This window comes from Arachis hypogaea, chromosome 4 (assembly GCF_003086295.3).
Source record: "Arachis hypogaea cultivar Tifrunner chromosome 4, arahy.Tifrunner.gnm2.J5K5, whole genome shotgun sequence".
In the NCBI taxonomy this organism is placed as follows: domain Eukaryota; kingdom Viridiplantae; phylum Streptophyta; class Magnoliopsida; order Fabales; family Fabaceae; genus Arachis; species Arachis hypogaea.
Genome location: NC_092039.1, coordinates 9014524 through 9041651, shown reverse-complemented (window position 1 = coordinate 9041651; position 27128 = coordinate 9014524). Strand labels below are relative to the sequence as shown.

The following is a 27128-nucleotide window of genomic DNA, read 5'->3' as shown; positions in this document are numbered from 1 at the left end:
AAATATTTTACTCTCTTAAAAATGAATTTCAGCATTTACTCGGTAGAATTTGATTGATTGGAAGTAAATATAAAGTGACTTCACACTCATAATGCATAAGAGTTAAATACTTAAATTCTATAACGATCATCAAAATATTAAAAAGTCGTTACTTTTAGATCATGGGGTCATTTCATGATCCAGATGATTTTGATGTTCAAATAATGAAACACTTATAACTATGTGACTGTTCAAACATTTCATTAAAAGAAAAAAAAATGACCTTTAATCCTAGTTTCCCGTACCCACATGATGTCTCAACTCCCATCACCATCGCCATTGCCAATCACTTTTTTTTTTTTTTCTTCCTCTTAAGTGATTCTTATTCTGAGTCTCAGCTAAGTAAAGTAACCTCCAAAATTTCACAGACAAAAATAAAACCGTCAAACACAGACGCAAATAGTGTTAAGTGTCTCCCACTCACGCCTTTCACCTTCTCCACTCTCTACTCTGCCGTTTCTTGCTTTTTTTCTTAGCACCCCATTTCACCATTCCGTCAAAAGTTGAAACTTTTTCATAAAAAGACTCCATTTTTGCATTCCTTGTGAGCTTTCTCTCTCTCTCTCTCTCTCTCTCTCTCTCTCTCTCTCTCTCTCTCTCTCTCTCTCTCTCTCTCTCTCTCTCTCTCTCTCTCTCTCTGACACGCACACACACATCTTCCCTCATACCTACTTAACTTCAAAGTGTGCTGTTATTGCTGTTTCTTTTGATTGTTCCTTTATTATGTAGAAACTATTTTCTGCTGCAAATTTGAACAAGTGTGATTGATCTTTGATTGGTTATCTACTTTGTATGTACCCTTTTTCACATTTCCTTTTTTTCTTAAAATAATCCAAAAAAAAAAAAAAACTGCTGCTTCAAGTAATTGAGGTTTAGTTTTCTTCTACCCATTTCATTGGATATGCTTTTCTTTCTCTGTTCCCGTTTCATTTTTCCCTTAGAATCCAAGTGGGGTATAAACAAATATAATAATAATAACTGAATCTTTATTTGGTTTGTTTCTCTCTTGTGACAGCTTCTGCAGGTGAAGAAGCTAGAGCTGGGAAATTCACAAGATGAATAGGGCATTGATTCGTTTTCTGGTTTCTTTGTGGCTATGTTGTTGTTGTTGGTTGGTTTCAATTGGTGAAGCACAAGCACAAGGAGGAGAGTATATGAAGTACAAAGATCCAAAGCAACCAGTTGCAGTTCGTGTTAAGGACTTACTTGATCGAATGACTCTTGAGGAGAAGATTGGCCAAATGGTTCAAATTGATAGGAGTGTTGCTAATGCTGAGGTCATGAAAAACAGTTTCATTGGTAAGAAGTAAGAACTAGTTAAAGGGCATATTTGGAAAGTGTTTTATTGCTTGTTTTCCCCCCTCTTATGAGTATTGTATTTGAATGTTTTTTTAATGAATGTTTTAAACCATATGATTTGTTGGTGATTGTGTCCTGTCTTGGAAATATTCGCATGACATAATTTCCTTGTCTTGTTTATAGGTTGGGAAATTTTTAGAATGATGTGGCCTATTTTCATAAACTTCCATTCCCGTGATTTCCACCAATTTCCCACTCCCACATCCAATCACATTGCAACATACAATTTCAATATCAATATCTATTCATATACATACTTTTGTCACTTATGTTGAGGGAATTTTTCTGTGTTTGTTACTTAGTGTCTTCATTCTTTCACATTTTAGTTCACTAAACATGACAATTTCTTTATAGATTTTATAATAGATGTTAACATTTCTGCATTTACTTGCAAATATGAATACTTAAGAATCTCTCTCTGGACTTATTACCAAAATGAGAAATGGCATGCTGATTCTAGTGTGGGGGAAGGGAAGCCTGAAAAATCGGAAAGTTGCCGATTTTCTGCCATTTTCTTCCTTTGCCTTGTACTTCACTTCGATCTCTGCCCCCTTCATTCCTGTTTGATCTTTTGAGTGAATGATAAACTTTGGGATTTTTTGCTTTTTTTTTTTTTTACAAAAGATCTTTACAAACAAAAAGGCAAGTTTCCAAAATTAAGGGAAGTGATGACATTATTAAGGAACTATCAATTAACTGGTTCTTTTAATTGCTTGCAGGGAGTGTATTAAGTGGCGGTGGAAGTGAACCACTTCCAAAAGCTACTGCTCAAGATTGGGTTAACATGATAAATGAATTTCAGAGAGGGTCTTTGGCAAGTCGATTGGGTATTCCAATGATGTATGGGATTGATGCTGTTCATGGCCACAACAATGTCTATAATGCTACCATATTTCCCCATAATGTTGGACTTGGATGTACCAGGCAAGTTGAGATTTTGATTGTGTATTTGTCAGCATGTTACAAGACAACTTTCGATAGAACTTTTGCACTTAACTTGATATTTAATGATTTACCTGGTTCAAGGATCTTGTTGCCACAATGAGCAAACTATCATTCTTCTGCAATGATGGTACTAAAACAAATTTGCTTATGATATCAATGAATTTAGCCTGAAATATACTTTGGTTTAGAAGTCAATAACATTGTGTTTGTAATCTTAATGGTGTTTTATTGATGCATTAGGTTGCTTATATGCTTTATTTAGTTCATCCACCGCTTGTCTGTTCTAATAATCTTTGACTAACAGAGATCCTGACCTTGCCCAAAAGATTGGAGCTGCAACCGCTCTCGAAGTCAGAGCGACGGGAATTCCTTATGTCTTTGCTCCATGTATTGCGGTAAATAAAAAGCAAGAGTCTAATGATAAACTTGTGTAGGAAAAATTCTTGTTAGGCGTAATGTGTTCACATTTCTTCCTTTGATAACTTAACTTCTGGAACACTATTTGTAGGTTTGTAGAGATCCAAGATGGGGTCGGTGTTATGAAAGCTACAGTGAGGATCCTAAAATTGTGGAACAAATGACAGAGATAATACCTGGTCTACAAGGAAGTCTCCCTGCCAATGCCAAGAAGGGATTTCCATATGTTGGTGGCAAGTAAGAAATTAATCGTAGTAAATCCATTTAAAAGAAAGACTGTGTTTCCTTATTTGTCCTCAAGTGTTTATGAACATATTTCCTAAAATTTTGTCCTTGCCTGGTGGTGAATTATGGTACATAGTTATATAATTTTCATGTTTAGTGCTTATGCATCACTAATGTTGTAATGTGATAATTAACTAATAAGTTTCAACTTTAAGAAATTAATGTTTGAAATAATCTTATACGTTGTGTCGAAAGAGCCATCGTATGCCTCTGTCTCTGTATCTGCAAGTTGTTGATGTGTTGTATCTGTCATTGTGGTAGCCATGTGGTTCTGAATAATTGATACTCATTCATAATCTCACCTTAATTTAGATAATAAAGTCTTTTTAGGATGTTCTTGAGAGTAGTGAGCATAGTTTTGGTAATGCTCCAGAGTTCAAATCAGCCACGGTTATAGATATTAATGGAACTGTTTTTTAACATCAAGCAAGATGATTAGGACGCAACAAGTAACGAGGAGTGGAAAAAGAAGGCAAAATCAGGATTATATGATGTTGTTGTATTTGATGTAGTTGCATGAATAAAATTTTCATATGTTTTCCCTCTATCATTCATTAAGTTTATACATTCCTTGCAGGACAAAGGTAGCTGCTTGTGCTAAGCACTTTGTTGGAGATGGCGGTACAACCAAGGGAGTTAATGAGAACAACACTGTGATTGACTGGCATGGATTGCTTAGCCTTCATATGCCTGCCTATTCTGATTCCATTATCAAAGGGGTCTCGACAGTGATGGTTTCGTACTCCAGTTGGAACGGGGTAAAGATGCATGCAAATCGTGATCTAGTCACTGGCTTCCTAAAGAACACCCTTAAGTTTAAGGTGATCTGATTACTTTCTAATCTTTTTTTGTGAATTTCACTACTGCACTACTATATTGTCTTGTATATCTCTATTATGGATAGAAAAAAATCTGGGAAAGCAACATAATTAAGTTACATTGTGTAGCATTCACTGATATTAAACCTTCTACTTTTAAGCCTTAGTTGTTTATCATCATTTGTTATATCCACATTGAGATGTTTTCATGTCATTTTTCGTTGAAAATTTCAATCGCCATTTGATATTTCTGTCATGCTTATTTGAGGAGGCATATGAAATATCTTCAATCTACTAGTAACAATATTAGATTATTACTTTCTTCTATTTATCTATTATAAAATTTATATTGGATTTGAAGCCTTGAGAAGTCTATTTGACACACATTGCAATAGGTGTATCTTGCATGATAGTGCTATTATCAGGAATGTTCTATTGTTGATTTGCTTAACACTGCATTTTTATGTCATCTTCAATTCCCATGATGCTTACTAACTAAATATTTTTTTTGTTTATTTTATTTATCAGGGATTTGTCATCTCTGATTGGCAAGGTATCGACAAAATCACATCGCCACCGGATTCAAACTACACGTACTCTGTCCAAGCTTCCATTCAAGCCGGTGTTGATATGGTTAGTCTGTTCTTTATGGTCAAATTGTCAGCAGTACTAAATTTCTGCTCTGGGGTTATTCCAGTTATAGAACTCATTCTTTCTGTTAACTACTATTATAGGTGATGGTCCCGTACAAGTTTGATGAGTTCATTCAGGATCTTAATCTCTTGGTCAAGAACAATGTCATTCCAATGGACCGAATTGATGATGCTGTGGCGAGAATTTTGCTTGTCAAGTTTACCATGGGTCTTTTTGAAAATCCTCTAGCCGATTTCAGTTTAGTCGACCAGCTTGGAAGTCAGGTGAGAGTTCAAACCATCCCAACCATAAATTGGAGTTTGTTGTAACAAACTTGGCAACAAAAGCATGTATATTCTGTAATGATAAGATCCTGTTGTGTGTCTAGGGACACAGGGATCTTGCAAGGGAAGCTGTGAGAAAATCTCTTGTGCTGCTTAAGAATGGGAAAAATGGAAGTGCTCCACTTCTGCCTCTTTCAAAGAATGTTCCCAAAATTCTAGTTGCTGGTACACATGCTGACAATTTGGGTTACCAATGTGGCGGGTGGACAATCAAATGGCAAGGATTTAGTGGCAACATGGACACAAGCGGTAAGCGACTAAAGATATGTCTAAAAGTTTTGGCTCATCCGAGGAACCAGAAACAGTTTAAAGTCTTTTTCTTTTCCATAAACAGGAACAACCATTCTTAGTGCCATAAAATCAGCAGTTGATCCAAGCACTGAAGTTGTATTTCGTGAGAACCCGGATAGCGAATTTGTAAAGTCCAACAACTTTGATTATGCTATTGTAGCTGTTGGTGAGCTTCCTTACGCCGAGACTGCTGGTGACAGCACCACATTGACAATGACGGATCCTGGTCCAAATATAATCAACAATGTCTGTGGGAATGTTAAGTGTGTGGTTATCATTGTTTCTGGTAGACCTATTGTGATAGAACCGTACGTTTCTTCTATAGACGCATTGGTGGCAGCATGGTTACCGGGCACTGAAGGCCAAGGCGTGACCGATGCCCTTTTTGGCGACTATGGTTTTAGCGGCAAGCTTGCTAGGACATGGTTCAAATCTGTGGATCAACTCCCTATGAATGTTGGGGATCCTCACTATGATCCACTCTTTCCTTTTGGTTTTGGTTTAACAACTGAATCTGTCAAGGACCTAGTAGCAAGGTAATTCTCATTTAACTCATGAAACCTTTCTCATATTACTCAATTGATCCATTGGTCATTGAATAACTCTCATTTCATTTGATGAAACTGCCTATGTTGTATGTAGGTCAACCTCAAGTGTTGCTAGTGTGAGGGCTTGTATATTTACTATTTTGGTGACACTAATTATCAGCTTATATTTAATAGGTACATTTGTGACTGTGATTTATCTATAATGCTTCATCATATGCATAATGTAGGAATCTTTGACCCTTTGTTTACATTATTGACAGGTGAAGCACAATTCATTGGAGCTTATTGAAGAGGGTAGCTAGAGAACTAACTTGGGATACTTCTCGGCTTAGTCTTATTTATTTTCTCATTCATCAATGTATTGGATCACAAATATTGCTCATGAACTAGTGATTGATCTCTTTATTTCAATTTTCTTATTCAAGACTTTGTAAGGAATATCAGACAATTACGGACATCAACTACTAGGATTTAGGTAGCCAGGCATTGAGCAAATTTGTTAAGAGATTGAATATTTTGATTTCTCATTGGGAAAGGGTGTGAGGAGCTTGTAAGTAAGTTCAGATTTCATTACCTCTACTCACACCATTGAAACTTAGAACTTAATCCAAGGCTTTGGTGTATCCCAAAATTCACAAGAATTAAAAAAGCAAATTTGTGTAGCCCCAGATCCAACACATACTATTTTTGTTCCACTATCTTCTATTTTTTAAAGTTATATTAACAAACAATGTGTTCAAAATTTCTTGATGATTTGAGAGCCCAGTGAAACTGCTAATTTTCTATCTCAACCTTTCCCCATTTTTTGGTGGAATTAATGAAAACAAAATATGTAATGCTTCTGCTTCCTAGTAGGAGTTGAAGACACCCAAAATTTAAGACTAATACATATGAACAAATGACCAACTTCAAGAAAATTTTATCATGTATTTCAACCGATTCTTTTGCAGCTCAATTCCTGTATCCTTATCACTTGCATCTACCCGTATAAGGAACATGGTCCTTGCACAGAAAGTTGCATACTCCTTCCTCCGGTCTCGTTAAAAAAAGCAACATGGTTCTTGCACAGAAAGTTGCATACTCCATCGACTGGTCTCGTTAAAAAAAGCAGTCCACAACAGCATGCTGAAAGATTTTGTGTGTTTCTAAGTGATTAAATTTTTATCTTCATCCTCACAGTGTTGGAACTTCACAGGCAGAGTACCAAGTCATACCAGCGCGAAAGAACTCCTCACTCTTGTTTAATCCTTTGTCACGCAAGCATCAACGGTGAGAAGGTGAAAGAAGAGATCAACCTGAAACAAGAAAGATGGGTTTATTGGACATTCAGACAGGTTGAACTGTTGAAGTAAGAGGCCAGGTAAAACATTTGGCATTGATGAGTAAGTTATAAGAATAAGTTTAACTAAGTTGTCAACTTTCTTCGGCTAATATCTGCTATTTTTTTAATCTTAAATTCGAAATTCTAAATCCTAAATCTTAAATTCTAACCCCCAACCCTAAATATTCCAAAAATGAGGGTTAAAAAATAATTTTTCAATAAAGAAAAAAAATGGCTAATATTAACTACTTAAACGTTGGTTCCTATACTTTTTCTACAAGAATACCAAAAATTGAGTCAAACAGATATTCTGACAATGCTGCTAACATGACAAGAAGGAGACGCAAAACTCGAAAGTCCAGTGTACAACTACAATACGTAGTGATTCATGAGTTTATGATGAACAGCATAATAGAATTCCATGTAGCCAACAACTCATAGTTGGACTAAAGATTGGTTTATTGATAGTGATCATGGTAGTATCCTACAGTTTATTAAAGTGGCAAACATAACAATACATAAGTATGTTATACCATCACTAGCACCAAACGGAGAGAGGCAGTAGCTAAAAATATTGTCAATTTGTAATGTAAATTATAGCAGGAAACAAAAATAAGACTCAAACTCTCGGCATGTCCAATATATATTGAAAGAACGTATGGGTAATCAAAGAAAGCATAAGCTAAACTAAAATATTGATTTGTGAGTACATTACAAACCTTTTGTTACATTTGTGCTGCATCCATATTTTCATCATTTTCTTCCTCATTGCTTTTGCGGTCATCTTCATCCTGGTTCGAGCCAACCAACAACTGTTGATTTCCCACCGTACTTTCGTCGCTCTTAACAAAGGAGAGCTGATCCCTAGGAAGAGTACTCCTTTTGTAATTCCAAACAAGCATTGAAATGTAATCTTGTGGCGAAACAAGACCTTGTTCCCTTATGCTGCTTTGTTGCTCCTCCAATGTCTTTGGATCCTCTAGTTTTATATATTCCAGCAATGATTTTTCATGATCCGGTCTCCAGTTACTAGGGAATGGAGTATAATCTGCCTCCGGTACAAGAGACAACCTTGTATATTTGAGCCCATCGATTGACTCGGCAAGGCCCATCCTTAGCAAATTCTGATACTCAGGAGACTGCCCTTTCTTCTCCTTCAATGGGCGGCTCAGGTTACGTGCACCGATTTTGTATACTTTTGCTCGTGACCTGAGCTTGTATTTTGCAGCATATAGCTTTGCAAGCGAGCCCCTCACGATGTAAGAGCAGAAGTTCACAATCTTTTTCCTATTATCTGCATACCTATACCACTCAGCCATGGTGCCCAAAAACTTGTTCATTTGAGCATTTGTATGAGCTTGAGTAGCGTGGAACATTCTAAAGCAAGGTTGGGGATCTGGATCCCTATCTCCCTTGAGAAAGTTCAACTTTCTAAACTGCTTGATGCATTGCTTCAAGCTCGCCGTGACTGACAGAAGGGTTCCTACACCCTTCTCACTTATGATCTTACCGCCGGTGGCAGTGTACCTAAGAGTCGGATAAACAACTCTCCTACACAACACATGGTCAAGAAACATTATACCTTTAGTTATATGTTCTATGGGAAGGCTCTCATTGTCGAGCTTGAGCATGTACTTCTGATCACAAAACTCAATCAACTGCTTCCTCAGCGAGGCTGCATCAGCCCTAGGCCCTCTAACACCAACCAAGATATGACCACCATATCTTATATAATCCATCTTCCTTGTCTTATCTGGTCCACTTGTAGGCACAAACTCCGGCCAAGACGTGTTACCCTGCTCCGCCTCCCCTTCAGGGCTATTCCATATAACATCACTCTTAGAAGGAACATAAAACTCCTTAATCTTCCCTTCCATCCACTTATCCAATTCATCCAAACAAACATTAACCAGAAGCGGGCTAAGAATCCCACAATGCCCCCAATTAGGAACCTTCTCGGCCTCCTCGGGCGCAAACCCGAAGAATGTATCCAACCAATAAGGATCAGGCTTAGGCTCATCCTCAGCCAACACCCTCTTCTTCTGGTACTTCCTCTTCTTCTTCTTCTGGGGCTTCTCAACCTCGGTCTTCACGACAGGAGTAACTAATGCGTCCTTTATCAAATCAACCACAAGCTTATCCCTCACATCCCTCATCACAGCACCGACCACCATTCCAACCTTCATTCCATCCAAAAGGGTACTCAAATCACCTTTCATATACCATAAATACCCCGCAAAACTCCTCCTAATAACCCTCAACACAGTGTGAGGAGTCCTACCGGGGCGAAAGGCAAAACTCTTGCTAGAAAACCGAGCCTCATAAATTGGCTCCAAGATCATAAGCAACACCTCCTGAACAATCTTGTCCTGAAAAGGGGTCGGTTGTGTGGTGGTTAATATGGCTTTAATTTTCCTCTTCGATAGGGATTCATAATCGGTGGTGTCTTTGGGGGACTTGATGAAGAACTTGAGGCGCTGGCCCCATCGGAATCGGCGGTCAAGGACGGCGTTACGGAGGGAGAGGAGGTCGTTGAGGGCGGAGGAGGGGACGGAGGAGCGGGGAAGGTAGGAGCCGGTGTCGTCGGCGACGACCTTCTGGTAGGCGAGGAGCCAGAGGTCGAGGCGGCGGAAGGAAGGGGAGAGGTTGGTGACGGTGGCGTTGGGGTGGCGGAAGTTGTCGACCCAGGAGTTGGAGAGGAATGCGATTGGGTCGTCCTTGAAGAGGGAGGGGGTGGGATCAGGTGGATGCCGGTGCAGCGGAGAAAATGAAAGGGCGCGGTGGTGTTGGTGCAGGTGCATGGAAGGGGTTATAGTGGGCAGTGTCCGCAGGGGAGTCTTGGTGCAAAAGAGGTTGAAGAAGTGGGTGAAGCGTCGGTGATGATGCATAATTTTTCTGTGTACTTTTTTCAGGGATTCATCTCATGTGTAGTGAAGCTGGAAATGGAAGCTGCAAAAACCCTCCCTCCTCCACCAAAACCCTGCAGCCCGCTGCGCTCAAAAGTTTTGTTTCTGTAATTCCGTTGTATGCTATTTCTTTTTTAATTTTTATTATTTTTTAATAAAAAGAAGTCAACATTACACTTGGACAACTTAAATCATCAATAACTATTATTATTTTTTACTATCATCAATAATAATTTATATTTATAAATATTTTATACACAAAAAATATATAATTTATATTTATATTTATTAAAATTTTACATACATAAAATAATATTTACATTGTTTATAATTTATATATATAAATTAGTTATAAAGCATGGATATTTTGTTGAATTGTCGTGTTCACGTGTTGGATACTTTTTGAACATAATATTTATCATGCTTGACACGTGTATATCAAATAGTATCTTAATAAAAAAATAAAAAAAATACTCTAAACACACTTGGATATATCTAAATACTATTACGTGTCAGTGTGTCCAATATTATTTTTAACATATATTCTTAAAATAAATTTAAAAATAAATTTAGAAATAGTATATATTGTTCTTTATTAAAACAAAAAAATATTTTAAATATTGTATATAATTAAAATAAAACTTTAAAAATAATTAAAAAATTAATTTATATTTTAATATCAATAAAATATCAAAATATCAATACACTTTATCTAAAAAATACTTTATATTATATATATATGTCTCTCCTTATCTTATCAAATTTTAAAATTCATGTATCATTATGTCTTATGTCATATTGTATCCCATATTAAAAATAATAGTCAAAATTATTAAAAATGACTGTTTCAAGAAGTGATAATAATTTAAATGGGAGTAATGTTCGATGTAGTGTATATTTTAATAGAAGAATGAAAAATACTTTTATAATAAGAAGAATGTGCAATACACTTTATTTTAATAAATATAGTAAAAAAATTTATTATTTATTTAATTCTATTTTTTATTAAAGAAATTTCTTTAAATTGGTTCTTTAATTTTTACGCATAGTTAAATTTGTTCTTTCATTTTTTAAAGTAACGTTTGGAGGAGAAATTGAGACCGAAAGACTAAAATTGAGATATTGAAATTAAAAAATAGAGACTAAAATAAATTTTAATATTGTATTTGATGTAAAATGAGAGACAGAGACTGAAATAAGAATGATACTCTAATTTAATTTACACAAAAAATAAAGTTAGAATTAATTAATTGAAATAGAAATATTTTAAGTATAAAATATTATTAAAATTTTAGTTTCTATCTTAAAAAATTTCAATTTTCTGTGTTTATATCTTTTGGAGATACTAAAATATTAAAATTTTGACAACATAAAAAATTTTAATATTAATCTCTACACCAATAAATATAATATTGAGTCTCAATTTTTTAATTTCTGTTCCAAATTTTAATACCTAAAACAAATGCTACCTGATCAACATTTTATTGAAAAGCAAAATGGTATGTCGCATATCATTAATCAAAACGACCTAATAGAGAAAATGTTTCAATCAACAATTTACACGTTAACCATTGCATGAAAGAGAGAAGATGGAATTATGGAAAGCAGGAATCAAGGAAGTGGAAAGAGCCGGGGTGAAAATAGCTCACGACAAATTAGATTTTATTCTTAATAGACTGTGGACTTACTTTTGAACGTTTTTCTCAAAAAAAAAAATTTTAATGATATTTTAAAAAAAATTTATAAAAATAAAAATAATTTTATATTTAAATATTTTATAAAAAAATTTTATTTATCAATTATGTTTGAGTAAAATAAGATCAAAATATTTTTTTATTGATTTATTATGTAAAAAATATATTTTTTAAGAAAAAATCTTTTTAAAAAAATGTAAATTGTAATTTTTCAAATAAGATATTTTTTTATTTTTCTAGTACTTTTACTTTTATTATTAAAAATTTATCAATCACACTAAAAAATAAAAAATATCTTTTTTTATTAAAATTTTTTTATCAATTTAATGACGACCAAATAAATACTATATTTCTTTAGAGGAAATTGATTTGAGTATGGTTTATAATTTATAATTTTTTTTAAATACTAAATCTAGTTTGTTATTAAGTTTGATTTGGCCTGAAATTTACTAAAATATTTGACAATTTTTTATGAAAATAAAAAAATCTAAAAATATTATTAAGAAAATTGTTTTTAATAAAAGTTATTTATATATAATATGTTAAGAATTTTTAAATATTTAAAATATTTAAAATATAAAAAAATCATAATAAATTTAAAATATTTAATAACTTTGTTAATTATAAAAAATTATTTAAATATTTATTTAGGTTAGAATTTCAAATAGACCTAATAAACTAATAAAACTAAGGTTTTTTTTGTCATGAAACTAAGGTTTAATTACTCTATAATTTTAATTATGTTCTTATATTATTTTTTAATTGAGTTTTTACACTATTTTTAATTTTATATTTAAGTCAATTTTATGAAATATTAAAATTAACAGAATATTTTTTCGTAAATAGAAGTTATTCATAATTAAATTCTAATTATATCTTTGGTTGCATGAATTTTAGAATAAACATTTAATTAATTTTAATATTTTTGGCATAAAAATAATTTAATTATAAAATTAAAAATATTATAAAAATTTAATTGAAAAAAATATAATAACTTAATTAAAATTTTAATAAAATTATAAAATAAATAAAATAATAACCTAAAACTAATTAGTAAATTTTAACCTGATATATTAATATATTAAAATATTGATAATAATATAAATTTAAATTTATTTTATAATAAGTCAGATCAGCCCAAATATAAACCACGCTATAAACCAACAGATCGCGTGACATATTTCCACCATTACATATAAATAACTTGAGATATATTCTAATTAATGTAATAAGCAATAACATCCTAACTGCCATTTATGATAACCAAATAGCTACTAACTAATTCTAACCCTTCTGCCTTCTTATCATTAATACTACCCTGCAAATTCATAATCCCTTTACTAGAGACCTTGAATTTGTATCCAAGTTTGTTGAACGTTGTGATAATTAGGGGTTTTGTAAGAATATACAACATTTGATTAATATCAGGAATTAATGTGCACCACAGCGAGGACCATATATAGCGCTTATATTATCTATTAGATTTAGGGTTTAAAATAATTTTAATACTAAATATAATGTTAAGGATCATTTAAAAAAAATATTATTGTATTTAAAAATATTAATTAAATATAGTATAAAAATTTTTTAATATTTTTGATATATTTAATGTATTAAAAATATAAAAATTATTTTTACAATAAATAATATTAAAATATTTTTTATAATATATTTAATTAATATCTTTAAGACACAAAATAGTCAAATCCTAAAAAAAATATGGACAATTTTAATGAATGTGGATATCAAATTTTAAGGACTAAAATAATATTTATTTTTATTTATAAAGATATAATAATCAATTAATTTGAGTTATTTGAATGGTTAGTTTATTCATCTGTTTAAGTAAGTGTCAGAAATTTGAATTTTATTTTGTATATGCAGCCATTTTTTATTGGCTAACAATAGATCTAAATGGAGCTCAGATTTATTATTATCTAATAAATTGTAAAATACTATTTGTACATCGAAATTAATTACTAAAATTAGACATCAATATATTTATGTATAAATATATTTGTGATTTAATTTATTTTTAATATATATTTATATTCTAACATATATGTTAGACTAATAATTGACTTTGATAATTAATTTTGATATACATAAAATAGCTGAATAAATTGCTATATACAAAACATAATAAGTAAATAGAGTTGGTTTCATTATATAAATAGAGTCTCATTAAATCTTCTAATAAAAATTTCAACATATCGATTTACATTGATACCTAAATGGACTAATTTTAGCATTATTTTTTTTAACCTATAAATAGACTAACCTTATAGTAGATAAAACATATTTTTTCAACAAGATAAAATTAATTTTTTTGTCTTTAAATTGTTTACACATTTTAATAACATCTATAGTTATTAAAATTGGACTAAATTAGATGGTTAGATCGAAAATTTGATGAATTAGTGATCTAGTGAGTTCAAATGAGAGTGTAGACCGAATTTGTAATTGGACTGATCAGTTCATATTAAACTCATTTGAAATGGATTTGTGAATCAGCAGATTTTACTGTGGTCCATCACTTTGTGGGTCTTTCATGGTTTAGCGACTGGGTTTCACTTCTTCCCATCGTGGTCCATCACTCCGCGTGTGAGTTAAGCCCCACTTTGGTCCCTGAGATTGACGAGTTGTACTGATTTAGTCCTCGAGATTCCAATTGCACTAAATTAGTCCCCCAAATTCGAAAAAGTGCACCACGTTAGTCCTTCTCCCAATTTCCGTCACCGGAGTACTAACGCCGTCAGTGACGTGGCCATTTGTTGCCACGCTGGACTTAGCAACGGTTAGATGACATGGCACTCAAATTTGATTAGCTCTAATGTAGTCCTTGTCCCTTTTTATAACCAAGTTTCTGCCCTAACTTCTTCCTCTTCTTCTTCTACCCACTTTTCCTAGTTCTTCGTCTTCTTCGTCGCTGTGCATCTTTCTGGGTTTAAGATTATGAGTACAAGTGGGAGCCACACTTCCATACGGTCAAACAGAAGGATCTCCAGAGGAACAATAGAGCATCGAGTGTTCCAGAGTGGTGTGGGTGTGGATGCCGCCCTGTTCTCCGGTGGTCCACAACAGAGGCTAACCCTAACAAGCCATTCTTTGGATGTCCTAATTACAATGTCAGTGGAAAAATGTGGTGTGGTTTGTTTGTCTGGGCTGACATTGGAGAAGAAGACATCGGTGGAAGGGTGACTGCTACCAAAAATGTTGATGAACTGAGGGTGAATTTGGCTTGGAGAATTGGAAAGTTAGAAGCTGAAGTTAGGACCCATAAGTTGTACATGTTATTGTTGGCTCTGTTTACAATGTTTGTTGTTGTTTTCATGTTGGTATTTAAGGTTTGAGGATGATTATGTTTTAATGTGATTAGGGTTATTGTAAAGTAGATGAAAGAAAAATTGTCACTGTGAATTGTTTGAAGTTGGTAGTCTTGCTATAAATATAAACCAAGAATTCTGTTTTTGTCATCCAACAAAATGATGAAAAAAATATTGTAAAGAAGAACCTGTTAGTAGCATAATTAAAGGTAAAATAATTTGTCATTATAATAATAAGATGCTAACATAACAATGAGTTTCCAGCATGAGTATTAACAAGCAAAATAGCTGCCATATCAGTGACACATCTCCAACCTAATTAAAAGCTAGTTCTTGATCCAAAATACACCAATAACAAAGACAGATAGTGTCATCAACCTTACAATATTTTCAAATATAACAATTGGTCAACTGTCATATACTGAAGTCAAAAAACAAGAGTATGATTTACAAAAAGATTCCTAATTCAACTACATCTTCATTTCTTCTTTCTTGGGGGCTTGAAGCCGGGTGTTGGGACAAACTTCAAGAAGTTGGCCAGTCTGAAAGATGTGGCTGAGCTTGCTCCTTGCAGTGGATCCATGGTGACCAGTCCTGATGGTGGTGAGGACTTCCTCCTGGTCTGCAACTTGGATGGCCTTTGAGGTGGTGCCTATTCCAATAAAATAACATCCAACATGAGGCTGATTGTACACAATAATTTGAAATGTAGTATGATAGAGTAAATGATTTACCTCTTGAGACTCTTGTGCATCTGAGAAGTTGGGTTGAGAAATGTCGATCTCAACTTCTTGCATATCAACGGACTGGGTGCAGAATCTGGAGGAGGTTGACTTGGCAGTGTGACAGTATTTGGATCAACAGTTGATCCTGATGCTGCATTTTCTTGGGGATTGGATTTAGCCTTAGCAGCAGCAGCAGTAGCAGCAATATCAGCTGCTCTCTTCTTTGGGCAACCCCTCTTTATGTGCCCCTTCTGTAGGCAATATCTACAAGTAAAGGGCTTCAGTTGTCTCTTTAAGACTCCAGTAGACTTCGTTTTTTTGCTTCCTCCACCGCCCTCGTCTGCATTCTTTCTTCTCTTCTTTGTGAGTGGTCCAGTCTTTTTCTTGGCCTTTGGTGCTTGTGGTCTGTTGGACTCAGATTTCGCCCAAAGATGTTGTCCAGGTAAGGGATTTATGTAATGGGCATACGTGTCTATGTAGGCGTCCATGGTGAGCCATTTATGACAGAAATCTTCAGGTTTCCTATTCACCCTTGCAAGAGCCACACAAGCATGCACACAAGGCATTCCTGAGGAAAACAACAAACAAAGATATCATTAAAGTATTCAAATATTCTGAAGAAAATAGATGTGAATCCAAAGCTAATTACCTGTTAACATCCAGAACTGACATGTGCATAGCCGCTTGCCCAAGTCCACCACCATGTTTGTTGGATACCCATGCACTTCAAACTTCTCGTACTCATCATCTCCAGTCCAGATTGGCAACCAATTTTTAGAATCTTTCTAATCTTGTCCAGTCTACTTTGAACCACTGGTGGAAGTTTCCCTACATGATTGGCCAGCTTAACCTTATTTTTAGCTATCGTTCTCATCACGAACATCCTGACCTCCTCAAGTAGAGTGATTATTGGCTTGGCCCTTGCTTCTTTAATTCTTGCATTGAAGACCTCGCATGCATTATTGCATATGTTATCAAGCTTTGGGCTATGACTGAATGCTGACTTCGTCCATGACTCCCTAGGCCACTTGTTCAGGTAATTCCATGCATCTTCATTAATTTTCTTAATCTTCTTCATGTTATCTGAGAAGTCTTGATATGTGGTTGATCTTGCGCATTCCCAGAGTAAGCCTCTTAACTCTAGATCTTTCCACTGCTTGTTAAAGTTTCTCTATAGGTGCCACACACAGAACCTATGATGGACATGTGGCATGACCTCTTGGGCAGCAGTGATAAGGCCCTGCATGCGAAGACAACACCTTATTTCACTTTTATCGTGATACATTATAGTCCCTCAAATTCATTTAATGAACCCATAATAGTCCCTAAGAATTCTTTAATGAATACATAATAGTCCCCCACATTTGCGTCATGCCCTGTTTTGGTCCTTATATTACACTACTCACACTTAATACTGACAATCCCATACCAGAATTTATTAGCAGAAGGCAAGTCCTATTCACACCGATCAACAATTTCATTAACTTGTTACCATTCAGAATCCATTTAAATTATTTGCAAACAACAAATTAACAAGAAATCAACAAGTTTATTTACAGTATTCTCAATCCAGAATCTATTGAGATTATTACTAACACTTTCTCAGACAAGTTCATGTATACTATTTATAATCCAGAATTCAACAAGTTCATGTACACTATTTATAATCCAAAATCCATTCAGATTATTACCAACAAGTAATCATACAAGAAATCAACAAGTTCATAGACACTATTTATCATCCAGAATCCATTCAGATTATTACCAACAAGTAATCATACAAGAAAATGACAAGTTCATGTACACTATTTATCATCCAGAATCCATTCAAATTATTACCAACAGGAAATCATACAAGAGAAAATGACAAGTTCATGTACACTACTTAACATGGAAGGAAATAAAGATTATTACCTTTTGCATGTCACTCATAAAGCACCATTTGTTTTCTTTATAGTCTCCGAGGTCCTCGTGGAGCAGCTCCAGAAACCACTTCCAATTCTCCGTATTCTCGACATCTACAATTGCCCAGGCTATAACATATATGTGATGATTTGCGTCCTGACCCACTGCGGATAAAATCTGGCCACCAATCTGTGTTTTGAGGAATGCCCCGTCTAATCCAATCAGTCGCCTACAACCCGCCTTAAATCCATTCTTGCACCCACTAAGACAAACATACATCTTCTAAAATACCACTGTACCTTCTGGTTGTGGAATGGTGCCAATTCTTATTGTTGATCCCGGATTACACTTTAGAAGTGTTTCACCATAGTCCCTCACCATTGCATATTAGGCCTTCTCATCTCCGTACACAATAGCTCTAGCATCTGCAATGCTCTAGAAATTGAATTTCTATTCAACACCAGATCACACTTAGACTTGAAATACACAGCTGCCTCAAATTGCCTAAAGTTTGGATGCTTCCTAACTTTTTTCACTAACTTGTTAGTCAACCAATTCCTAATCGCAGCTCTGTTAGTGGCTTCTCTAGGACATGTGTGATCGTCGTTGAATGTTTTAATCTGCCAGCATGTTTCCTCATGGTCCCTTGAGGCATAAACTACCCATTTGCATTCCTTAACCTTGCACACAGCCCTACATCTGACAGCATCATTCTTAATAAACTGAATTCGTATGCCTTCTTGAATTGTAAACTCCCTCACTGCCTCTCTGAATTCATACTTTGTATTAAACTTCATTCCTACTTCAAGTTTCAAATCACCAAACCGAATACCATCTCTAAATACTGGAAAAATATCATCAGCCTCTTCTTCTAAAAATTCTTCTTCTGAAGGGGGAGGAGTCTTCAGCTCCTCAGAGTGCCAGGAGTTGGCTCCATCAGACTCTACACCTGGGTCCAAAGCGTTGTCAAGCTCCTCATCTCCTGTGATAGGGACTTGTAAGAAATTTAGGTTTACCTCGCACTCCTCATCATCTACCACCAATGCATCTTCATCATTAATTAACTTCCTTGTAGACTTTGCAAAAGCCTCTGTAGGTGCATGGCTCAACTTAAAGTTTCTTGCCTTGCCTTTGTCAATTTTTCCATCTGTGTCATCACCACTTGAGCTATCATCTCCTCCAGGTTCATATGAACTATCCTCTGTGGTGTGTTCATCTTCAGAAGAAGACAACATTACAACTTGTTTTTTCTTGGGACCTTGATGGACTTGCCTCACCCCTGAAGCAGATCTTGTGCAATAGGCTTTGGTTTTGTGACTGGGCTTTGAGCTTCTCTTGGGCTTGGACATACTTTTGGACCCGGACTTATGCTTCGAAGAAGATATACTGCTGGATTTTGGATTTGAGATGGTCTTTTTCTTGGACTTAGTCTTTGGGCAAGTTGGAGGAGTCTTCATGTTAGGCTTTGCAGTAGCAGTTTGGTTAGTATTATTGTTGGTTCTGGATTCCTTAATGTGGGGTGTTGGGTTATTAGCACCATGATTTGTTGGTTCTATGTTGTTGGGTGGTGAAGTGTTATCAGCCAGGGTAATGGTCTTATTGCCTTTGTTGGGATTAGAATTGGATGTGGTTCTGGGTTCATTGTTGTCAGACATAGGGCAAGTAGCTTCTTCATGGATCTTGCTTGCTAGGGGTTCATTGCCAGACATTGTTACATCTTTCTCATTAGGCTTGGCAGGGCTATCTTTTTTGGGTTCATCATGCTCATCTTCAACATACAGAACAATCTCCTTCCCCTCTATTAATTCTGGTGATGACACTGCATGCTCAAAGTAAATATCAATCAGTCCATCATTTTCTTGAGCCATGAAACACATCTCTCTTAATTCATCATCAGAATTCAGAGCTCTTAAACCACTGTCTAGACTCCTCCTAGGCACATGCCACCAACATTCTTCTATCTTATCATATCCTAGTCCTTTATAATAATTCCTCACCCAGAATACATCCAAAGTATCTTGATCAATGTCACCAACACAAGCCTTCTTATCAGGGGAATAAATTGTTATCCCATTCTCATCTTTTTGAAACTTTTTCCCATGGTGGAACATAATATCTAACACAGCATCCATCTGCATGGTTCAAAAGAATTTATTTTAATCAACAGTAACACACACTGATAACTTTTAGACACTTTTCATCAATAACAGTCATAAAAGCCATAGAAAATATCATAAAAAAAAACATGATCACTCATGCGAAGGTGCTGATGCTTCCACCATTGAAACAGAGCATAAAAAGAAACCCCCAGACACAGTTTTACAAAACATCAAAATAAAACCCTAACACAAAATTACCTTTAAAACTTGTGAACCGACAATATACAAAACACTTAATCATGATCAACAACCATCACAGCATTCCATTAAATTTGAAAAACAAAATCTTACCCTCACTAACCTCAGTGACGACACAGAAGAACTCTGTAGTGGCAAACGAACTCTTCCGATAGTTGCACAGTGAACACTGTGTTCCAATGTTCTCGACAAATCCTTTTGCAGCCACCAGTTGCTATTTCGAGTCACTCATGGAAGAGAATCTTTTTTTTTCTCTACGTCACTCATGGAGAAGCAGAAGACGAAGAGTAGAAACAAAAAGGAGTGCCTAACGTTTTATTTCCCTTTACATATAAACGACATCGTTCAAATGGATGATTAGTGCCAAATTAGAAACGACGTCGTTTCATTGGGTCCAGCGTGGCAACAAATGGCCACGTCACTGACGGCATTAGTGCTCCGGTGACGGAAATTGGGAAAAGGACTAACGTGGTGCACTTTTTCGAATCTGGGGGACTAATTTAGTGCAATTGGGATCTCGAGGATTAAATCAGTGCAACTCGTCAATCTCAGGGACCAAAGTGGGGCTTAACTCCTCCGCGTGTCTTTCTGTGTCTTTCTTGTTCTAGCGCGTTCTCCACCTTTTCGGTGAACCATTAACCTCCCAATTACATAGTGTAAGCCTTGCCATTAAGCTAACTATGACTTTAATATATTTTGTGATAATTATTTTATATATATATAGTGATAATATATAAGACTTTCATTTAATAAATTATATCAATTCAATTTAATTTTATCACTCATTTTAAAATTAATTATATTTTTAATTATGTCTAAATACTAATATAAATATATATTTTTATTAAATATTTACAAATTCATAAAATAAAAAAATCTTCACTCATCATAATATATATTTTTTAATAAATATTTATAGTATATAATAATATAATAGATATAAATTAATTAATAAAATTTTAAAATATGACAATAATAGTTATTATAGTATAAAAACAAAATTAAAAAATATTTATCATGCAAATAATAATAAAAATTTATGTAATTATCTAACTATAACCGGATTAATCGATTCAATCTGTAACTCATCAATTAAATCAGTAATTCAGTGATTCAATAACTTAACTGATTTGATTATCGATTCAATTTTGATAACTATAATAACATTTTTTTTATCATTTTATGACTAATAATAATTGATCTTAACAAATTAAAATAATTTATTATCGTTTGGATACTACTATTATTTTACTTAGAAAGAATTAAAAAGATACACATCGACTTATTAAGAAATAAAATAGTTAGAAAGATAAAACTAATATATTGTGATTTATTTAGTATTTGTATTTGTAATTCTACAACAAATGTAAATGATACGAATAGACTCCTGAAAATTATGCAACATGACTTTCCTGAATTGGGTTTGATAGAAAAAGATTGCTTGGAAATGAGTTGGATCAAATATGTGCTCTATCTTGTTTGTCACATTAATGATACAAATTAGGGGGTGACAAATTGAGTAATCCGTTCCGACAAATATGTGCTCTATCTTGCTCATGATAGTGTCGACGATTTCGACAGTGAGGACGATTCTATCTATGTTGTTGGGTCCGGGTCGTCAAGCGATACAGTGTTAGAAGATTAGTTTGTGCCAGAGACTCCCAGTGGCAGCGTTGGTAGATTTCTGCTATACCTCTCTCTTTGGCCATTTCTCGACTGTCGGATATTCGTAGCTATTATCAGATATTGAACTTGGATGCAATTCACTCGGACAATCTTTTGAACACTGGAGACGGGGAGGATTACAACATGGATGGTGGGGTAGAATTTCGAATTGGGCATATGTTCAGCAATCGAGAAGCAGTCCTAATGGCGGTGAAGAACTACAATATTTGACGGAATGCGGAGTACAGAGTGCTGGAGTCAGATAGGCTAAAATATCACTGTCGATACAAGCAATTCTCCAATGGTTGGTAGCTATTGATAAGAACAGAGATAGCCTGCTGATGTTTTGAGTCACCCATTGTGATTGTATGGTATCCATTTTTAGCGTGGAAGAGATGGAGCCAGTGGATGGTTGGTTATAGACTTCATATTGCGTTCGTTTGACCGAGCATACATGCGACTACGGCCTGTTCCAATCATTGTATTACCCATGTCGACATGCCCTGGCGACATGTGCAACTTCGAGTATTGAGTGGGGTTATTTTGTGGACCCCGTGTACACGATGACCTCTGTATTCAAGGTATATGAGAGGGAGTTTTTGTCGATACCAGACGAAAAGATGTGGCCTCCATGTTACGGTGCACGACTGAAGCCAAACTCAGCTTTCAGGAGGAAGGCATCGGGAGGGCCGGTATCCACTCAGATTTGGAATGAGATGGATGCCATTGAGCGTGTGGAGAAGAAATGTGGACTCTGCCATGGAGAGGGTCACAACAGACGTGGGTGTTCCAATGCATCCCACTCGGATCCATGACGACGCATGTAGTTTAGGATTTAGGCCTTTTTGTTTCAATGTTGTCATTTTGATGTACTGATTGTTATTAAATGTGTTTAATGTGTAATGAAGCATAATTTCTGTATAATTAGTTACTTTCGATTGTTACGGGACCATTTTTCATCTACAACATTACAATATTTTTATAAAAAAACATACACCAAAATGGGTAAACAAATAGAAGTATATCGAATCTTGACTATATATCAGATGCAGTGCTCCCGTCATGCATCCTTGCACGTATCTCGGATGCACTGGCCCATATCTGAATATAAGCATATCTTGGATGTAGTATATCCGAGATATGACTCTCAGACTCCATATCACAAGGATTTGGATCCTCTAAAATTTGAATTTTACTTTAGAGAGTAAAGTGTGATCTTCTACCCTTGAATAGTTTCTCTTTTATATTTATTCTTGGTCCCACCTATGAAATAAATGATGAGAGATCACACTTTACTCTATAAAGTAAAATTCAAACTTTAGAGGATCCAAATCCCTATCTACAACATTACAATATTTTTATAAAAAAACATACACCAAAATGGGTAAACAAATAGAAGTATATCGAATATTGACTATATATCGGATGCAGTGCTCCCGTCCTGCATCCTTGCACGTATCTCGGATGCACTGGCCCATATCTGAATATAAGCATATCTTGGATGTAGTATATCCGAGATATGACTCTCAGACTCCATATAACAAGGATTTGGATCCTCTAAAATTTGAATTTTACTTTAGAGAGTAAAGTGTGATCTTCTACCCTTGAATAGTTTCTCTTTTATATTTATTCTTGGTCCCACCTATGAAATAAATGATGAGAGATCACACTTTACTCTCTAAAGTAAAATTCAAACTTTAGAGGATCCAAATCCCTATCACAAGGGTCAATGGACCCGAGATGTGACCATTTTTAGACGTTACCCACTGTATCCGAGATGTGACTAACTATGTATTTTGGTAATTCTTCCACGATTATTTAAATCAGTAAATACTATATTTATTTAATTTAAATAAAAAATCCCCAAAATATGGCAAAAAAGAGTCATGTTTCTCCTAAAGATGTTCGGTAAAAAGATGAGACCAAAAGAACATCTTGAAGAGTTGAATTGGAACTAAATTGGTGGAAGTGGATTGGTTGGATTTAAAGTGTCGAAAGTGTCATCTAGTTGAAAAAAACAAACTAGATGTTCTTTCACTAATGTCACATGTCATGAGCACCATTTTACCCGGACACCTCCTTGCCACGAACACTCGAAGTAGTGTTTAGAATTTTAGATTAACATGTGGGGATCAACTTCCTCCTTACACCCATTTTTTGTTACAAAAATTGAAATGATGGAAACACGTAAAAATATTTTCTGCTAACTACTCTATTTAGTAACAAGCTTTTGGATAGAAGGGGGTAGGCTAAATATTAAATTGTAACCATTGAACAATGTACTCCCTCTCAAAATAGCTTTACACTATAAAAAGAGCTCAGCTCACTTCTCTTGAGGGACTTGTTTTACTAAAAAATCAGAGAACTCCTTTCCAGTTTTCTCTCCTCTAATTCTTCTCATTATTCTTCATTTTATTCATCAACTTCAAACAAAAGTTCATAAAATTGGCATTCGGATGTTCCAACAGAAGATCCAACAGCGAGATTAATTAACCCTTGTCCACTCTAAAAGAGCTCATTCATCCTCTTGTGATATTAGTGAAGGTCTCAACACTTGTTCTCCACCTTTATTTCTCATCTTTAGTTCTTGTGTTGCTTATTTGTCATTAAATTAACATAACAAACCCTAATCACACACTTCATTAAACAAATTTAACCACTGATTTAAACTAAACCCTAATAAAATGCTAAAGTCGCAAATTAATATGTGAAAATAAAATAACCATACCAACAATAAATCTTATGATAGTGGCTGCAAGGTCTCTTTAATGTGGTGGTGACAGAGGCGGCCGTGACGGCGATGTGAATAGCAACTACGGCGGAAGATGCGGCGGGGACAGCAATAGCAGCAGAATCGACGATGACGTGCAGCGGCGGCTTCAGTGGGTACTCCAAGCAGCATCGAAGACGACGACAAGGTCCTGACGAGTTTTCGGTGGTGGTGACGGTGACCTCTCGACGGCGACGGAGAGAAAATACGAGAAGAGAGAGAGAGAGAGAGAGAGAGAGAGAGAGTGTGTGTGTGTGTGTGTGTGTGTAAGAGAGAGAGAGAGAGAGATTTCGGTGAAGTGAGGGGAGGGGTTCCGCGTTTGAATTTTAACCCACACTTACCGTCGAATTTTCTGATGGTAAATCACGAAAATGATGTATTTCATTAAACCGTTGTACCTGCAGATTATACCGACAGAAAATCCAATGGTAACATTAGTGCCATTGAGTTATATTTTTCGCGTCAACAATTACCTTGGTTTTAGCAACGGAAAATGTCTTTCGACGGTAATATTTTATCGTGACGATTTTCTCTTTCTTTCTGTTGGAAAATCCAACGATAAACTCACCAGTATAATTCGACATTAAATCCGACGATACTCAACGTTTTTTTTATAGTGAAATCCATGATGCTTTTTTAACAGTCGCAAAAAAATTTACCTACGGCAAAATCGCCACTATACATTAAAATAACCGCCACAAAAATATTATTTTGTTGTAAGGATAGATAACACATTTTACATATTAGTTTTTTCTGTAAATTGATAAGACACTTAAATGTAATGGATAAGAACCGACAAATATTTGACTTGTTGGGACAGAATCAATTTCAATATATATAAATAGTCTCATTAAATTAAAAAAATTCAATAAATCTATTTACGTTGATAATTAAATTGACTGTTTTTGGCATTATATTTTATATTTTCTTTCTTAATCTATAAATAGGCTAACCTTATTATAGATAAAACATATCTTTTAACAAAATAAAATTATTTTCTTGTCTTTAAATTATTCACGCGTTTTAATAACATCTTTCTATCATTCTGTGAACAATAATAAATCTTAACATATTAAAATAATTTATTATCATTTGAATACTGCTATTATTTTATTTAGAAACTTAATTAAAAAAAAGAGATACACATCGACTTTGTCAAGAAATAAAATGGTTATAAAGATAAGGCTATTATATTGTGATTTATTTCCTAAATGTTTAATTCCAAGGGTTATTGGCAAAGTTGGTTTGAAGAAGACAAGCCTTTAATAATTTGGAACCCATGGGCTGGAGGAATAACATATTTCCCAACTTCTGTTACGCCGCTTTCTCGTGGATTTGAAAATCTTTATTTGGTCGAGTACTTAACTTTGTGGCATAATGTATCCGAGGATGGGTCAAACCGTCAAAGTATTTAGATTGGATTAGAAAGATTTACAAGTACATGACCCTTTATACGAAGACTGTCTAGACAGGATAGTATATGTGAATTATAGAGATCTTGATTTAGGAGTGAATAAGAAAAATGCCGCAAATTTTACAGAAACAGCTGCATGGGGTATTTCGTATTATTAGGAGAATTTCAGAAGGTTAGTGAAAATAAAGAATAAAAAGAATCCTGAAAATGTTTTTAGACATGAGCAGAGTATTCCCTCAGATCTATCAATCATGGCTTAAAATCTAAAAATATATATATCCACCTCACGGATCCAGAAAATTTCGATAGTGGAGCAGAACATATATAACATGATAATAATTTTTATAAAAAATTTAGCTATTAAATTATTTATTATGTATTTATGTATAAATACATGTATTGTTTAACTCATTTTTAATATATATTTTAAATTTGAATATATATATTCATACAAATGGTTATTTTTTATACACACGTAGCATAATAATAATAATAATAATAATAATAATAATAATAATAATAATAATAATTTAATTTATTATTATTATTATTATTATTATTATTATTAATCTTCAAAATGTCTAATTATCAAATTAAAATACTAAAACACTAATTCAAATAATAACATATAATTTACAATTCTATTTTTTTAAGTTTTATATTTTAAAAAGATTGAATAATCTTTTTTTTAATAATACAATTGTACTTTTTTTTTCTACATATATCACTAAATGATTATTTAAAAATTCACATTCTATACAATTAGATCTTGATGATATTCATAATTTAGAAAGTTCTTTCAATTAATACAATTGTCACACGAAAAATTAAAACTAACTTCAAAAGAAGAAATATTAATGGATAAATAATATTTTTTTAAGTTAATTTCTAAAAAAGAATACTAATTTTATTTAAATTTGAGAATTAATCATTATAATACATTTAATATGAAATTTTCAAATTAAATATCAAATTTTAAAAGTTGAATAAAATAATATCATAAGATAAAAATTAATAATTTAACAAAAATAAATAAATATTATTATTCTGTACCATTTAAAAAAAATTTAATTGTAGTGAGTACTTGCCCCATACAGGCATACACCTAGAACTGTCACCACACATATATGTGTGTGAGTGGTTTAGGTTGATATACTAATTTAAAAGAATAAGAGGGGTTGTCCATGATTTTATTATGCATTAATAAATAAAAAAGAGAAGTACAAACTCGATATATAGTCCCAATAATTTTCATGTTCGACTACTTTAATCCCTATCTATTAATCATGCATTCTTGAAGAAAATAAAAAAAAATTGTTTCACTTATTGTGCTAAAATGCCACAAGGGGAATAAGTGTTTGTATTT

The 27128-nt window shown here is 34.0% G+C and overlaps 3 protein-coding genes across 4 annotated transcripts; 1 reads left to right on the top strand and 2 right to left on the bottom strand.

Annotated features, from left to right (window-relative positions):
- The first annotated feature begins 293 nt into the window (after positions 1 to 293).
- Positions 294 to 6341, top strand: LOC112796161 (uncharacterized). Of its 2 annotated transcripts, none has more exons than XM_025838488.3 (12): positions 294 to 583; positions 1055 to 1338; positions 2118 to 2322; positions 2648 to 2738; positions 2852 to 2997; positions 3623 to 3866; positions 4392 to 4496; positions 4598 to 4780; positions 4885 to 5089; positions 5175 to 5667; positions 5774 to 5853; positions 5940 to 6341. In XM_025838488.3, exons 2-12 carry the CDS (start codon positions 1095 to 1097, stop codon positions 5966 to 5968), a joined length of 2025 nt encoding a protein of 674 aa, XP_025694273.1. In that variant the 5' UTR covers positions 294 to 583; positions 1055 to 1094; the 3' UTR covers positions 5969 to 6341. The 2 variants fall into 2 exon arrangements, with proteins under 2 accessions (XP_025694273.1, XP_025694274.1); XM_025838489.3 differs by having other exon boundaries at positions 582 to 829.
- Positions 6342 to 6363: 22 nt separating this feature from the next.
- Positions 6364 to 10249, bottom strand: LOC112796160 (nuclear intron maturase 2, mitochondrial). The gene is made up of 2 exons (XM_025838487.2): positions 7720 to 10249; positions 6364 to 6974 (listed from the first exon to the last, which is right to left on the bottom strand). The coding sequence occupies exon 1, from the start codon at positions 9886 to 9888 to the stop codon at positions 7726 to 7728; it is 2163 nt and encodes a 720-aa protein (XP_025694272.1). The 5' UTR covers positions 9889 to 10249; the 3' UTR covers positions 6364 to 6974; positions 7720 to 7725.
- A 5407-nt stretch (positions 10250 to 15656) lies between these two features.
- On the bottom strand, positions 15657 to 17835 carry LOC112794607 (uncharacterized). The gene is made up of 3 exons (XM_025836597.1): positions 17566 to 17835; positions 16369 to 16822; positions 15657 to 16219 (listed from the first exon to the last, which is right to left on the bottom strand). Exons 1-3 carry the CDS (start codon positions 17833 to 17835, stop codon positions 15657 to 15659), a joined length of 1287 nt encoding a protein of 428 aa, XP_025692382.1.
- Positions 17836 to 27128: the final 9293 nt, after the last annotated feature.

What these genes read in the sequence shown, in the direction of transcription:
- LOC112794607 (XM_025836597.1), bottom strand. Translation starts at nt 17,835, where the DNA reads ATGTATGTTTGTCTTAGTGGGTGCAAGAATGGATTTAAGGCGGGTTGT. An exon ending in TTATGAGTGACATGCAAAAG is followed by an intron (nt 16,823 to 17,565) that starts GTAATAATCTTT and finishes TGGCACCTATAG; the next exon opens with AGAAACTTTAACAAGCAGTG. An exon ending in GAGAAGTTTGAAGTGCATGG is followed by an intron (nt 16,220 to 16,368) that starts GTATCCAACAAA and finishes TGTTTTCCTCAG; the next exon opens with GAATGCCTTGTGTGCATGCT.
- LOC112796160 (XM_025838487.2), bottom strand. Translation starts at nt 9,888, where the DNA reads ATGCATCATCACCGACGCTTCACCCACTTCTTCAACCTCTTTTGCACC.
- LOC112796161 (XM_025838488.3), top strand. Translation starts at nt 1,095, where the DNA reads ATGAATAGGGCATTGATTCGTTTTCTGGTTTCTTTGTGGCTATGTTGT. An exon ending in TCTTTGCTCCATGTATTGCG is followed by an intron (nt 2,739 to 2,851) that starts GTAAATAAAAAG and finishes CACTATTTGTAG; the next exon opens with GTTTGTAGAGATCCAAGATG. An exon ending in TTTCCATATGTTGGTGGCAA is followed by an intron (nt 2,998 to 3,622) that starts GTAAGAAATTAA and finishes CATTCCTTGCAG; the next exon opens with GACAAAGGTAGCTGCTTGTG.